A 13,894-nucleotide genomic window follows, 5' to 3' on the forward strand; every position below is an offset into this window, starting at 1 on the left:
CCTTGGGGTTAAAATAGTCAAAGGATTCTGGGTACTTGGATGTCAAATTCCTGTTCAAGTTAATAACTAAAGTTCTACTTCCCTCTTTGAGCTTCAGTTTTTGTGGGCATGCTCAAGAATATGTTAAGCTCTGAACAGTTTTTTTAAAGCATCAGGGGCTCTGCTTTCCCACCTGAGTCAGGTGGATCAGCTCCTCTATTCCAGCTCCTCCATCACTTGGGGAAGTTTTTAGTGGCACATGTTGCTGCCTTTGGGAAGCAGGTGGAATCTGATGAAGGGGGTAAGTTACAGTTCCACAAGTTGTTTAATTACATGCATATTGTGATGGGCAATTAGAAGTTTATTCTTTTTTTGGTAAGCTGATACCACAATAAGCACAGGCACTTGAAACTGGGAGAATGTGAGATTTGGCAGGTTGGAAGGACATAGTAACACGAAGGCTGTGGTGGGAGCCTACTGTGACAGACAGCTGACTGTCAGTGCAGGATTTCTGCTCAGAAAATGTTCTTAGGTGTGAACCAGTCTCTGAGGCAGAGGAAAGCAGTGAATTCTTCCAGAAAATGTTTTGGTGGTTCTTTTTCTGAGAAAACAGGTGTGGTGTGACCTTTTGTCTCTCCCTCACTGTGGCCATGTGGGAGCATTCTTACTGAACATTGCATCATATTTCTTGCCTTGTTTTCTTGAATGCTAAAGCCCTGTGGAGTTTATTGTTTCCTAATGTTCTCCCTGACTGGAAGGGTGAGGATGGTGCAAAAATGAACAGAGGAGAGTCTGTGTATTGAAACTCAGAGCTGAAACAGCAGCCCCTGGGGCACCTGAGCCCTCCTGCAGCTGGTGACTGACCCTGCAGGGTGGCACAGCTCACCTGCTAAATCATCTCTGCCAGGGCTGGTGCACTTTGTGCTGAAATCATGTGTTGTTCTCATTAGACTCCAGAATAATTGATGGGGGTTTTTAACTCTAGTTTCCTATTGATAATGCATTTTTGTAATGAACTTGAAGAAAAGTAAATCAATTTCCAAAAAGTGTTTTCAATATTGATTATTTGAAGGCATGATATTGTTAACTGCTCTCAAAAATCTCTTCTTCAGAAGTTCCTATTTTGCATTGATTACATGTATCCCTGGATTTTGGGATTCCATGAATTGAAGGTTATGCTGGACACATTTTGTGTGCTCTGTCATCCCTTGATTCATTAACTCAGAGCCTTTGCCTACCTTCAGTGTCCTTGCAGATGCATGGAGCAAGGAGGACAATATGTGTGGTGTCCCCCTGGCTGCACTGCCCTTCCTTTGCAATCTCATGCTCAGCCAGTGATGGTGTTGCCAATTTTACTGACTTTTTTTCATCCTCGAGGCACTCAGCAAAGGGAAGGGACAATGGAATGCATGACCCCAGTGTAACACAGTGCTGTGGGGCGTTGGCTGCTGAGTGAAATGGCACTTGGGCCAGCACTGTTCCATGCCCGGAAAAGAACAGAAACTCTTTAGCAAATTTGCAGAGTTAAACTTCCCCTTGTCTCTCTTGATAGTGGAGGTCAGTGCTTTACTTTTGAGGTGGTTCTGCCTAGAGCTTGGCACGGGGCGAGTGCCTCATCTCACTTTATAAATAGAAATTCAACATCTTCCCCTGGTTGATCTGTCTGACAGCTGCACCACCGTGTGCTCCTCTTACACTGCTCCTCAGGGAGTTTTATTTCCAATATTATTTATTACCAACTTGGCCTAGTGAGGCCTTAGGAACAGTCCAGCAGGTCCCTCTGTGGGATGCCAGCCCATTTCTGGGTTTTTATTCCAACTCTGATCTAACTGATGCTCTGAGAATTGATGCAGGGTGGGATGGTGGTGGGAGTTTTGGTTAAGCCACCACCAGGGTTGCGTTTTCAGGGTGAACCTGCTCTGTCTTCAAATCTGGATTACCTTGAAGGGCAGGATCTCCTTGAAAGGCATTCTTTCCTCTGGGAAACCTTGACCTTTCCTCTTTGGATGGGGTCACAGTAGGATAATAAGTTAGTTTATCAGATCAGATTTGTACCAAGAAAGGTGGTTAAATTTGCTTACAGGGATTACAGGGTGAATTTCCCTGCCTAAGATTTCCCTTCTCTAAATCAGGAGTGTGTGAATCCATGTAAACTTGTGACTAATGGACTTCCCCATGAGGTATTTATTTTATATGCATGTGTTTAGGTTAAATAATGTAAATTGTGGAAGAATAGGGTGTGGGAGAGCTAGAGGACCTCTTTATCAGAAACCTTAAAAAGGCCATGTTTGCATTACTCTCCTGATTCCTGCATAATCCCAGAGATGGAGAGGTTGTATATTTGAAGCAGAGCAGAAGGTGCTTCTCTGTGCTGGCATCAGACTCCAGGCTGAGCTGAGCCCCCTGGCAGGAGGAGGATCATTGCTACCCCTGATTTTGCCTTCTCCCCACATGTGAAACTGCCTGAAATTGAGATTTGTATATAGGCAAACATGTACATTTTTAGTCTGTGTATTCCCTTTCCTCAGAATGCACACATCCTCTTGCTGAGTGACTGATGCTACACTGGTTCAAGGGTGATTTGTATTGCTGGAAGTAAGGATTTTATTTTGTGTAGCTTGAATTTTTTTACTCCAGTTGCTCTTAAACACTTTCTTGTAGTTTCTGGAACACTTAGTCCTGGAGCACTTAAGGTTCTTTACTATTTTTCTAACTTTGTATTATTACCTTTTGCTGTTCTGCCTCCAGTGCCTCTTTAATCGACTAAAACTGACATAACTTAAATTGAAACCTAGTCTGGTTTGGCTGACTTGGTTTGAAATAGTGCCTGATGCTAAAGCAGAGCAAGCACACAATGCACAAACTGTGTGTGTCCCATTCCATGAGTTTTACCTGCTGATTTAACTCCCTTCTTGGTGGTGTTTTGCAGATTTTTTTTCTTAACATGGTTCCTATTTCTCCCCTTCATATTACAGTTCAGCAGCTTTATCAGCAGCTTTATTTTCTTTATCAGCTCCTGTGTCCATGACTGTTCAAGGCTGGCAGAGTCCCTCCTGCCACCAGTGTAACTCTGTCACAGCCAGATGTGCTACAGAGCAGAAAGTGGTGTTTGATAAAAGCAACACATTCACAAACCAGGCTTTGTTGTAGCTTTCAGTGATTTTTCTGCTCTGTGTGTAAATGGAATGGGCTTGTCTGGCTTTTGTATCTCAGTGATAACTCTGCACACTGAGCCACAGGGCCAAATCTTTTGATTTAGAGAAGCATCACTTGTGTCAGAACCTTTGGTAGTAGCAGCTCAGCATCCCACCCATATCTAGTGCTGTGGATAGTTTTTTAGAAAACATTGTCAATCTAATTTGTAGATTGTACAAACTTACTCTCTGTTTTCCTGGTAAACCATAATGGAACCTGATGCCAAATAAGTTAGGCTGATATTAAAGGCCTTGTTTATTTTACAGTGTATGTCTGTCAGAATAAGTATTCAATGTATTACAGTTTAAAAATTATATTTCAAGTATTGTAGAAACAATAATTTCTGCAAAGCTGTGTGGAATGGATTGTGGAATTTGAGTGCTGTTGAAATAACCAAATTTTGAAAAATAAGGTGATTAAAATTGAAATCTGCACATAGTAATAAACTGGCTTGGATAATTAATTTGGATTTAGAGTTGCTTAATTTCTCTTGGCATTTGCAAATCCCAGACTGACTTGTGGAATGTTCTTGATTTCATTGAAAACATGTGTGACTGTTTTTGAGGGCAACAATATTTGAAGAACAAGGCAGTATCTGTATCTAAATGGAGGTGGCCAAGAAAACTTTCAGAAAACATAGTTTATGTCATTTGGGGGGCATTGTGTTGTCTGTTTTAGAGCAAACAGGCTACAAAGGAATTGAAATCTGCTCTGTAAAAAGATTAGCTGTTCTGAATAACATTTTAAATTCATAGCACTGGCAAAGCTGGAGTTTAAATCTACAATTTTCATATGAAAATCAGGATTACTAATTAGGAGTAGATCCCAAATTCATGGAACTTCTATTACTTCTTCAGAGTAAAACAAAATACTGTCATGAGTATCTATTTCTTATCCTACATTTAAGTATTTATATTAGAAGAGGGTATTTAATAGAATTGCCAGTACTTCTGGAACGAAACTGATTCAGAAATGAGTAATGAAGAGTGTTGCTGAATTGGGCTCGTGGTAAAATACAGATTTCTGTTGTTAAAAACCTGTCTCACTATAAAAGTATCTAAGTTGTAATGGAAAATATTAACAACTCTTTCTGTGTGGTGATACTCCCTTTGTAAATTAATTTTAAGTTGTCTCTGTGTTCAATAAGACTAAACTATTTTTTTTTTATTCATTGCAGGACCAGTTTGACAACTTAGAAAAACACACTCAGTGGGGTATTGATGTTCTGGAAAAGTACATCAAGTTTGTAAAAGAAAGAACAGAGATTGAACTCAGCTATGCAAAGCAGCTTAGGTAAGTTGATATGTAAAATTCTGGACTTTGAGTTGCATCTCTTCAGAGCCTGTAATCAACTCTAAGTTTGCTGTGTCAGTGGTGATTTTGTTTATAATGTTTTAGAAAATAGCTTTAATTTAGAGATTGGAAAGTAAAAGCTAATTTAAGATCCTGTTGTATTATATCTGCTGGTAATCATATGTTTTGCAAAAAGAGAGGTCCTTGAGGTGGCTGAGCAGCACGCTAGGGCTTACTCACAGTTTGTGCATGATTAATGGCTCAGGCTCTGAGCACAGCACTGTCATGTTTTCCATGAAATTGGGGCTGCTGTGCAAAAATGCTGAAGGGTTTAAGAATTCAATGGAATAATGATCATTTGTTAGGAGAAGTTTAGGTTTCTTTTTACTAACACAGGCCTTTTTTTTGAATGTGCATGGGGAGGAATTACAGGTCAGAAAGTCAGGCCCAGCCCTTGGTAATTTTTTCTATGTAGTTAAGAAGGTTACAGCCTGAAATTTGAATTGTAGTTTTATGATCTTTTGAGATGTCTCCTGATCTCTGTCTCTCAGAGCTGAGATTTTTGTGAATTAATCTCAAATAATCACTGCTGGGACTTACTACATGTCCATGTCTGGTTTGATTGTAGTCAGAGATGAGAATGTGTGAACCAGACGCAGAAAAAATCTCCCTTGAGGTCAGGTCCCGGGGAAGAGGTGCTAAGAACCCTCCCACAGGAGCGGATATCACCCTGCTTTTCCCAGTGAGGTGGAAAAAACTGAGTTTTGATCAGGGGTGAGAAGGGAGTAAAGCACACAGGGGGTCCTGCTGAACAACATTATTGGCAGCCACTTGTGCCCAGTGCTAAACTGGAAGTGCTGGTGTTAACTGGGAGGGGGAGAGCAGGAATAATTATTCCTAATTCCCCCAGTAAACTGATCTTTTATTTGCACTGTGCTAATAAATCTTGAGAACTCTTTCCATTATTACTGGCTTTTAAAGAGATGGGATCTGAGGTTTCAGTTGATCTGTGTATTTAACATAGTATCAATTAAAAAAAAAATCACCCAGAATTGGCTTGTGTTTGAGTGGACTGGAGGTGCACAGTGGTCTGTGATTCATGAGGAGCTGGTTGTAGATAAATCCCTGCCCTGATGGTTGTGTGCTCTCCCAGGGGAATGCCAGGAGGCTTCCCCAGGGTTTCTGCCTCAGACAAGCAGGAAACAGAAAATGACTCGTGCAGGAACAAATTGCTCACATCCTATGGAGAGGAGCAGAGGGTGAATTACAGAGGCAAAATGAGCTAGAACAAAGAGAGTGTGACTGGGCTGGGAAAGCCCAGCAGAGTATCTGGGTGAGCTGGCCTGTCCTAGGAACAATCCTGCACTAGACTCACTGGGGTATTCAGGATGACAAATTCCAGCTACAAAGAGCTTAATTAATCAAATAAACACCCAAACAACATATAAATGAAAGTGAAATATTGTTTTACCTGTGACCATGTAGAAACTATGAATTGCTGAGCTTTATTTCTTATTCTGTTCTAGACTTCCCAAGAAACCATGGTCTATTTGTTTCCTGCCTCTCTGTATTTTTATGGTTTGAGGACAAATAGATCTGTCCCCAAGGAGCTCTTAAACACAGGGTTGCTTGCAGACATCTAAGAAGTTAGAAGTACAAAAGAAAAAACCAAAAAATGTAGACTTGTCAAGTGTTGAGGTAAAGCAGTGCTGGACGTTAAAAAAGAGAAATAAATCATGCATCTGCTTTTATTTCATAAGTGTCCTTAAGCCTGGTGCAAACCTTTTTTGTACCACATCAATTTGGTGTAAAGGGGCTGCATCACATCACTGCATGTCATAACATGCAGAAAATGTTATTAAAAAGAGACAGGTTAACTCCAGGTACTCCTGTGGATGTAACTCAGTTTTGTTTGTAGTGTAAGTAAAGCTGCTGAAATTTATTTCCTTCTGTACAACTTGTGTTTTCTGTTCCATCCCTGGGTTACCTAACTAGCTATTTCTCCTCTCTTAACTATCTACATCTCAGCCTGGTCATCTATTGAAGTTAAATTTTCTTCTATTTAAAAACATTTCTTCTTCTTTATAATTCTGCAGATGTGCATTTAATATTTTAGGTTAGACTTACATCCCATTTACAATTAGCCTGGTTCGGGAGTCCAGATCTGACTTTATTTTCTTAATTGTTTTGCATTGTGTTTATTTAATAATTAAGCTAGGCTGGAATGTAGGAACTCTGGTAGAATGCTTATTTTAGGTATTTTAACTTCCATGGGACCCTGATGTGCTGGATGCTGTGCTCCCAGTGCTGAGGTGCTGTGTCCTTGTCACTTCCCTTGCAGCACATGCACTCAGAGCATCACAAAGGGTGTCAAAACCCTTGCCTAATGTGGTGATGGATAGATGGCCTCAAGGAAAATGTGTTGGAAAAAATGCTTCAGGTGTCAAGATAATCTGAGAATCAGAACCCCTGATGTCTGACATCTTTCTCTCACATTTGTCACCCAAGTCGAAATATGGGAGCAGAGAAATAAGCTGGAAAGGCAGAAAAAATGATGCAGAGTGAAAGGCAAATAGAAACACTCCTGGAGATGGGTGCTCAGAGTGGCACAGAATCTTTCCAGAGATGGTTTTATTATGTGTTAGCTCCCTCTGTAATCATTGTTGGCACTGAAGGTGTCACTGTCACTGCACCAGGACATGCTGAGCTCCAGCAATACTTCTGCATTCACTGGCACTTGTGGGAGTTTTGTGTGTACCTGGTTAAACCTACATCTTATTTTAGAAAACAGCAAAAAATAATTAGAGAACTTCAATAAATAGACTCAATTTGTGTGTTGTGTAAATTGCACAGAAGATAATGAAGTGTTCAACCCAGATGCTAATCCTTGGTAAGTGGTTTTTGTCTGTGAAAGCAGACTGTGGGTTTCCCCCCCCCCCCTCAGCTCTGTAGCATTTCTGCACCTTTAAAGATTCACAGGAAGCCAGTTGCTGTGTGTGTCAGAATTAATTGGGCAGCGTGACAGTGCAGGGAGATGGAGTTTTGACTGTGTGAAAATGCCTTATTACTGTAGCCTTTTGTGCTTTTTTCTTGTGGTTTTTCCTTTTCCCTTCAAGCTGGTGCATGGAAGGAGGCATTCCCATGGCATACAAAGGGTGCTGTAAAATTTATTTTCGTCATGCAGAACAGTTTGCAGAACCCTTCCCATTCTGGTGTTTGGTAGAAGCTGCAGAACTAGAGAAGTTAATTTTTTCAGAGCATATTCTTGGAGAGAAGGCACAGACTGAGAGGGAGATACTCATTTGGATCCCTTCCAGTCAAGATAGTTAAATTTTGAGGAACACATGTTTGCCTGTGCAAATCTGCCAGCATTCTGGCTACTCCTCTGTTGGGGCAGATGCTCCTTAATTCCTCAAGGAGAACAAAAGGAGTAAGAAATGTGAGATGGGAGGCCCTGCTGTCCCCAAGTCAGCAGTAAAACCAGCATCAGCAAGGAATGGGTTACACCTCTGAAAAAGCAGTTTCATTACAACTTGATGTATTCTGGGATTTCTCCAAAGAGTTTGGCATGGATAAGTTGATAAAACTCAGTCCTCCTTCGGACAGTGCCTCCATCAATACTCTCTGTGTGCTGCTCTTCATCACTGAAACAACCTTGTAAAACTAAACCAAATGGCTTCCCTTCCACAGCAGGGTGAGAGGCTGCCAGAAAGAGCAGAGTCATGGGGCTCAGTTCAGGACACAGGAGCACTGAAAAGCCCTTAAACTGCTCAGCTCTGTGCTGTGCTGCAGTGCAATGTGCATCCTGGTGCTGATACCAGCAAGGTGCACTCAGGGCCAGGTGGGCAGCACACCTTCCCAAATCCCTGGATGTTCTGCTGATGAGAGGCTTGTGGGACAATAAAAAGCATACAATGTCAGATGTGCTCACAGCAAGCTTCAGGTTTCTTATTTAAGATACAATCACTCCAAGAGCATATTGGTGTTTTAAAATTAAATCAGTAGTTGGCTGGGGGATAATGAGATGCAATCATCTGTGCTAATTAGGATAATCAAATGTCACACTTCCCCCAGCATTAGTTGATAATCACAAAATGAACTCCCTCTTGCTATCTCAGTGCAGCTTCCCACAGCTTTGTGAAGGGTTTTTTTTTTGCCTTCTAATCATCCTGCTAAAGGCAGGCAAACCTGCCTGGCCAAGAGTGTCATCTGCTGCTTCAGATCTCCCTTACCTGGGGTGACTCCTGCTCTAAAAGAACCTCTCCTCTAAATCAGGTGAAGGAGATCTGTGCATCAGCAGAACCACAACCCAGGTGTATCAACTTCATAACCTTAATTTAGCAACTTCTTGGGTTCAGAATCTGCTGCTTTGCTGTAGTTAGAGACTGGAGCAGAGTGCAGCCCATTCTTAGAGTGTTAGTACAGCACAATCAAAGCCTGATTATAGTCATGCTCCAGGAGAGGTGTCTGCTCACTGCAGATAAAAACTGCAGCCTCACAGAATGTGTGTGCAGCTCAACATCCATCAGTAAGCTTCAAAGGATATTTTAAAAGTTTATTTTATATCTCTGTGTTTTTAATTTTAGGAATCTTTCAAAGAAATACCAACCCAAGAAGAACTCCAAAGAGGAGGAAGAATACAGGTATGTTCACGATCCCCTGCTGGGTGAGCACACATTGATGGAGGAATGGCAAAGTTTGGGTCATCACCTAGGATTTGGCTTGTAAACCAAAGGTTTTAATGTCAAGTGTAAGAATATAGACATCACAGGCTTGTGGGGTAGATACTAAGGAGTGGATTTGCTCTGTAACTACTCAGTTGCCTTATGTTGCAGTTTCTGGATGCCTGGGTTGGGGTTTTGGTTTCATTTGTTTTTTTAATGTGCCTTAAAACCTTCAAGCCAGACTGATCCTGCTTCTCTGAAGTGAACAACCAAATTCATATCTGCTTTCAGCAGGAGCAGAAGCAGTTGTTAATTTTAGCATGAAACTCAAGCACTCTGTGTAAGTATTAAATGACTCAAACAGGCTGACAACACAGATTAGTAACTTACAAAAGGAGTAATGTTCCAACAGCACAGTGGCTCCTGCAGAGCAGGGTGGAGGATCAGGGTTGTACTCCCAGTGTCCTGGGGCTGGCTGCTGTTGAAGGATGGGCACAGCCTCACCTGTCTGGTTGTGACTCCCTGCTCAGACCTGTCCCCATGGCAGGGGAGTGATGCTCTGCTCACAGGCAGAGCAACGAGGTCCAGGAGATGAGACACCACAGGTCCCTAAGGACACTCCTGCCCTTGAGGAGAATAAAGATATGTTTTAAGGAGAATTTTCTAGAAGATGAGCTTCCCACCAGGCTCTAAATCACAGTGAGAACCTTTCCCCTTAGAGCACTGTGACCTCTGAGTTTCTCAACATCAGGGTTTTGTAATGCAGCTCTGAAGGAAGGCATGGCAGGGGCTGACCCTCAGCCTGGTGCTCCAGGGGGCTGCTCTGCCTCTGGAGAGCCCAGCAGCAGCCTCAAACCCCTGACCTTGAAATTTGACATGTTTCAAAAGAGTTTGGATATGGCTCCAATTGGATGATTATATTAATACAGATTTTTTGGGTCAGCCCCCCACGCTGCTCTATACAGCTACTCCAGTGGCTTGTGTAACAGAGATAACAGGCTCTTTGCTTGTTTTTTAATTTATTTTTAGGAACATTGTTTGGGAATCAGTTATTTATGCCATTGTTTCCTGAGATATTGATATTTACACAAGGAAGATTATGTTACCAGCACAGTGGCTGTTCTGGTCTGTACTCAAGATTAGGAATAAATCTGCCTTTGGATAGCTCCACCATAAATGGGTATTTTGAGTTTACTACAATGGGTTTTGGCACATCCTTCATTGCTGAAAAAGGATATTGGAGTTGAATGATTCTATGTGATGTGGCACAGAAGATCCTGAGCATCCTTTGCCCTTTATAAATACAGTGTTCACCTCAGTGTTGTTACTTCATGTCTCAAAACAATGTCTGGGGATTTGCCATGTGACCTTTGGGTGCCTCAGATGCTGCTTGGAGACAGCCTGGCTGAAAATCAGCTTTTTCAAGCTCATTGTCAGTCTTCAGTTCTGTGCCTTTTATATCTTGGGATATTTTTGTTACAGGGATTTCTCTCATTTCACATCTTGACTGTGAATGTTTCTGCTTGTAATGTTTTTAGTCCCTTTTAATTCCCTTTTTAGTTTCTCCTGTTTTTATTTTCATCTGATGCCTTTCTCATCCCTACTTGTACCACTCCATTCTATTTCCTCTAAATATCTCCATCTTTGCTTTGATTTTTCACCTTTAGGTGATGTTACCAGCGCAGGCCACTACTATTTTAGAATTAGAATAAAAATAACAACAACAATAGTTTTTCTAGTATGTAGTAGTGTCTTGCTGCTGGCTTCCAGCTGCCCAGCACTGCCAGCTGGGGTATTTAAATGCAGCTCTGTTGGCGCTGGGCTGAATACACCAGTGACATAATCTGCTGCTTCAAAATTTGTGTGCACAGATGTTTCTTCCTTTCAATAATACATGGAATGCTGTATGGGAGATTATTTGATATGAAAAAAATAAGCCTTGTGCTGGAAGGTACTAAAAAAATATGGGTTGACAATGAACAGTTGGTTAGTAAACTCTATTTATTTGAAAACTTTATAAACTATAGCTGATTTAAATCAAATTCACACTATGAAAAACTTTCTTTTCTAGGCTATGCTGGCCAAAATTTTGCTTGCTTAGACAGGATTTTTCCAGGTAGGATATACTGATGACTCTGTGCACTGAATTGTAGGAATTGAGACAGTACAACTAGAAATGTTTGGTGAGTAGAGATTAGAAAACTGAAGCCCCAGAGCTGTGCTGATAAAGAACCTGGCACTCTAAAGTGGTGATAATTTAAGAGCCAGTGTCAAACTGTCTAAATTGAGATAGACTTATCAGAGAACTGTCAGTGTGTGGGACAGGCTTCCTTTGGAGCAATTCCTTCAGTGAATCTGTGCTAATTCATTGCAATGCTAAGTGCTCAAGGAGGATCCCAGCTCCCTTTGCAGTGTGTCTGTCAGAAAATAAAGAGCCTAAAAATGCATTTCTGTCCTTTGCAGGTACACATCAACTAGAGCCTTCCTAGCCACTTTAAATGAGATGAATGACTATGCTGGGCAGCATGAGGTGATCTCAGAGAACATGACCTCTCTGATCACTGCCGAGTTAACGCGCTACGTGCAGGAGCTGAAACAGGAGAGGAAATCGGTAACCCATCCTTCTTTATTTATTATTCACTAGGAATTGCTATTTAAAACAGCTAATTAGTGGTAGTGGAGTTCAATGTTAAGTGAGATTTATTTGTAGTTAATAAACATGAGCTGTGCTAATGAACCAAGCATTAAAGAACTGGGTTATGTGCCCTGGCCAAGCCGCTGAACCGTTTGAATCAAATGTTATAAAATCAGACAGGAATGCCTGCAGGAGAATCCCTCCTAAATAAGGTCAGAGACCCATCTGTGCTTAAGGCTCTGCTAGCCAAAAGCGTGCTTGGGGCAGAGTCCAGCAGCACTGTAAAGCCTGAAATAAACAGAGGAACTGCAGTGCTGAGGCTGATTGAGAGAATTATTTGGATTTTGATTCACATTTTTTGTGCTTCTCAGCCAGATCTGGTGAAGGAGACTCTTTAAAAAATATTTTAATAATAAATAGGGGGTTTGTCTTGTTTGGTGAAGATAAGGAATGTGGTTTTCAACCTGTTGTCCTTCAAGACTGGTAGAATGAATAGATTTATGTTAGTGCTCTATTGCAGCTGGTACTTTAGGGACCTGTGTGCCTGCTGCAGTGAATGTTCAAAGCTGATTAATTTGCACATCACCAGCTCTGTAAAATGGAGAGTTGAGATGTGATTTCCTTCCTTGCCTTGAATCCTTTTATGTCCTGGATGTGTGGATAGAAGAAGGATTCTAAGCACTACAAATAGTCACAGAACAGGTATAAAATGACTAAGCAAAGTGCAAAGGGAGCATCAGAGCATTATATTTCATTTCCAAGCTGTTGGTCTATTTTGGAAAGTGCAAAAATACTCCTGCAGAACTTATGCATTTATAAATAGTCCCACTAAACACTAAGCATGTGCTGAGGTGCTGTGTGGGAGCGGAGCCCTGGAAATCACCACCTTTTTCTAAGTATAGCATTAGAGTGATAATTCTGTCAGCAGAGGAAAAGAATATATAGACATAGCTTTAATCTGCAGAATGGTGTGTAATCTTCAGCATGGAAGGATGTTTTACATGTAACTGTGATGGGAATGTTTTCTCAGCCCCTCTGTGACCTTATATCCAGCATGGATCTGTGCAAAAAGGAGAAAAAAAGGGGAAAAAAGCAGGATTCTAGTGTGGCATTTTTCTGTCAGCTCTTGTTTTTTGCCTGGTTTTTCAATTACATGGGTATATAAGTTGATTGGAATATCTAGATGTTTTAAGTACCATGGAAGAGGGCTTGCAATATTTCTTGTAAAGAATTTGAGCAGTAACTATTGGGTTTTTGCTTTGTTTGTAAACTTTTCTAGTAATTATGGCTCATATAAGTAAGGGGTGAATGACAGGAAAATTAGTGTAATATTGGCCTAGTGATAAGAACAGGGGAACAGCAAAAAGCAAGTGAGTGTATTTACCTGCTGTTGCTGATAATTACTGGCCTTTAACAGAAAACAGTTGTCAGTCAGAGTTGTTTTGTTCTTGCAACATAAATCAAGCTTATAGGAATTAGGAATCCTTGTCTGGTTCCTGTAGATTTCTCATTCAGGAGAAAACTGTGTTGAAAAGGAAACCGTTCCCACCCTCAGGCATTTTTCATGCCCAGCCTCTCACTTCATCCTGTAACAGCATTGATCCTGCTGAGATCTGCAGGAGGGGAGGGTGGATGTTGTGTAAATATTACAGAGAGCTGCAGCTTAGGCAAAACCTTTTATGATATCAATTAATGAATGACTTGGTATTTCCAGAAATTTTGTTGGCAGAGTTCTCGTGCTCACTGTTTGTTCTGCCATCAGCTGCTGTGCTCCAGGTCCAAAGAACCATTTGGATGAGCCACTCCTGGGGCTGGGTCCATGTGTAGGAGTTGGGAGACCCACATTCTTGTCCACTGAGTCTTGAATTAAGTCATTCAGGTGTCCAAATACCTGTCAATTGGTAAAATTTCCAGTGATTTCAGCATGGCTGTGGTAGATAAGCACCTTTACTCTTTTGGTTTTACTTTTCTACTTGGAAAATGGAAATTATACACAGAGGTGTCGTAGCTATAAATGTGTGAAAGATGAACTCAAGTCCAGCAGAAAGGGGTCAGGCAAATCAGAATGGGGTTGGAAGGGACCTGAAACTCATCCCATTCTTTCCCTGCCATGGGCAGAGATAACTGG

General features: G+C 41.3%; 1 protein-coding gene across 19 annotated transcripts in view; it reads left to right on the plus strand.

The window, feature by feature from the left end:
* The window catches only part of FNBP1 (formin binding protein 1), a 92,924-nt gene that overhangs the window by 24,996 nt on the left and 54,034 nt on the right, over nucleotides 1-13,894 (plus strand). For all 19 annotated transcript variants that reach the window (XM_054284036.1, XM_054284034.1, XM_054284038.1 and 16 more), the window contains exons 2-4: nucleotides 4,352-4,467; nucleotides 9,054-9,110; nucleotides 11,595-11,742. In XM_054284036.1, the coding sequence (XP_054140011.1) occupies nucleotides 4,352-4,467; nucleotides 9,054-9,110; nucleotides 11,595-11,742 (321 nt within the window). The remainder of the gene's footprint in view (nucleotides 1-4,351; nucleotides 4,468-9,053; nucleotides 9,111-11,594; nucleotides 11,743-13,894) is intronic.

The sequence above is a fragment of the Melozone crissalis genome, unplaced genomic scaffold (assembly GCF_028551555.1).
Source record: "Melozone crissalis strain CALT ecotype California unplaced genomic scaffold, PUWL_Pcris_2 ptg000041l_1, whole genome shotgun sequence".
Taxonomy (NCBI): domain Eukaryota; kingdom Metazoa; phylum Chordata; class Aves; order Passeriformes; family Passerellidae; genus Melozone; species Melozone crissalis.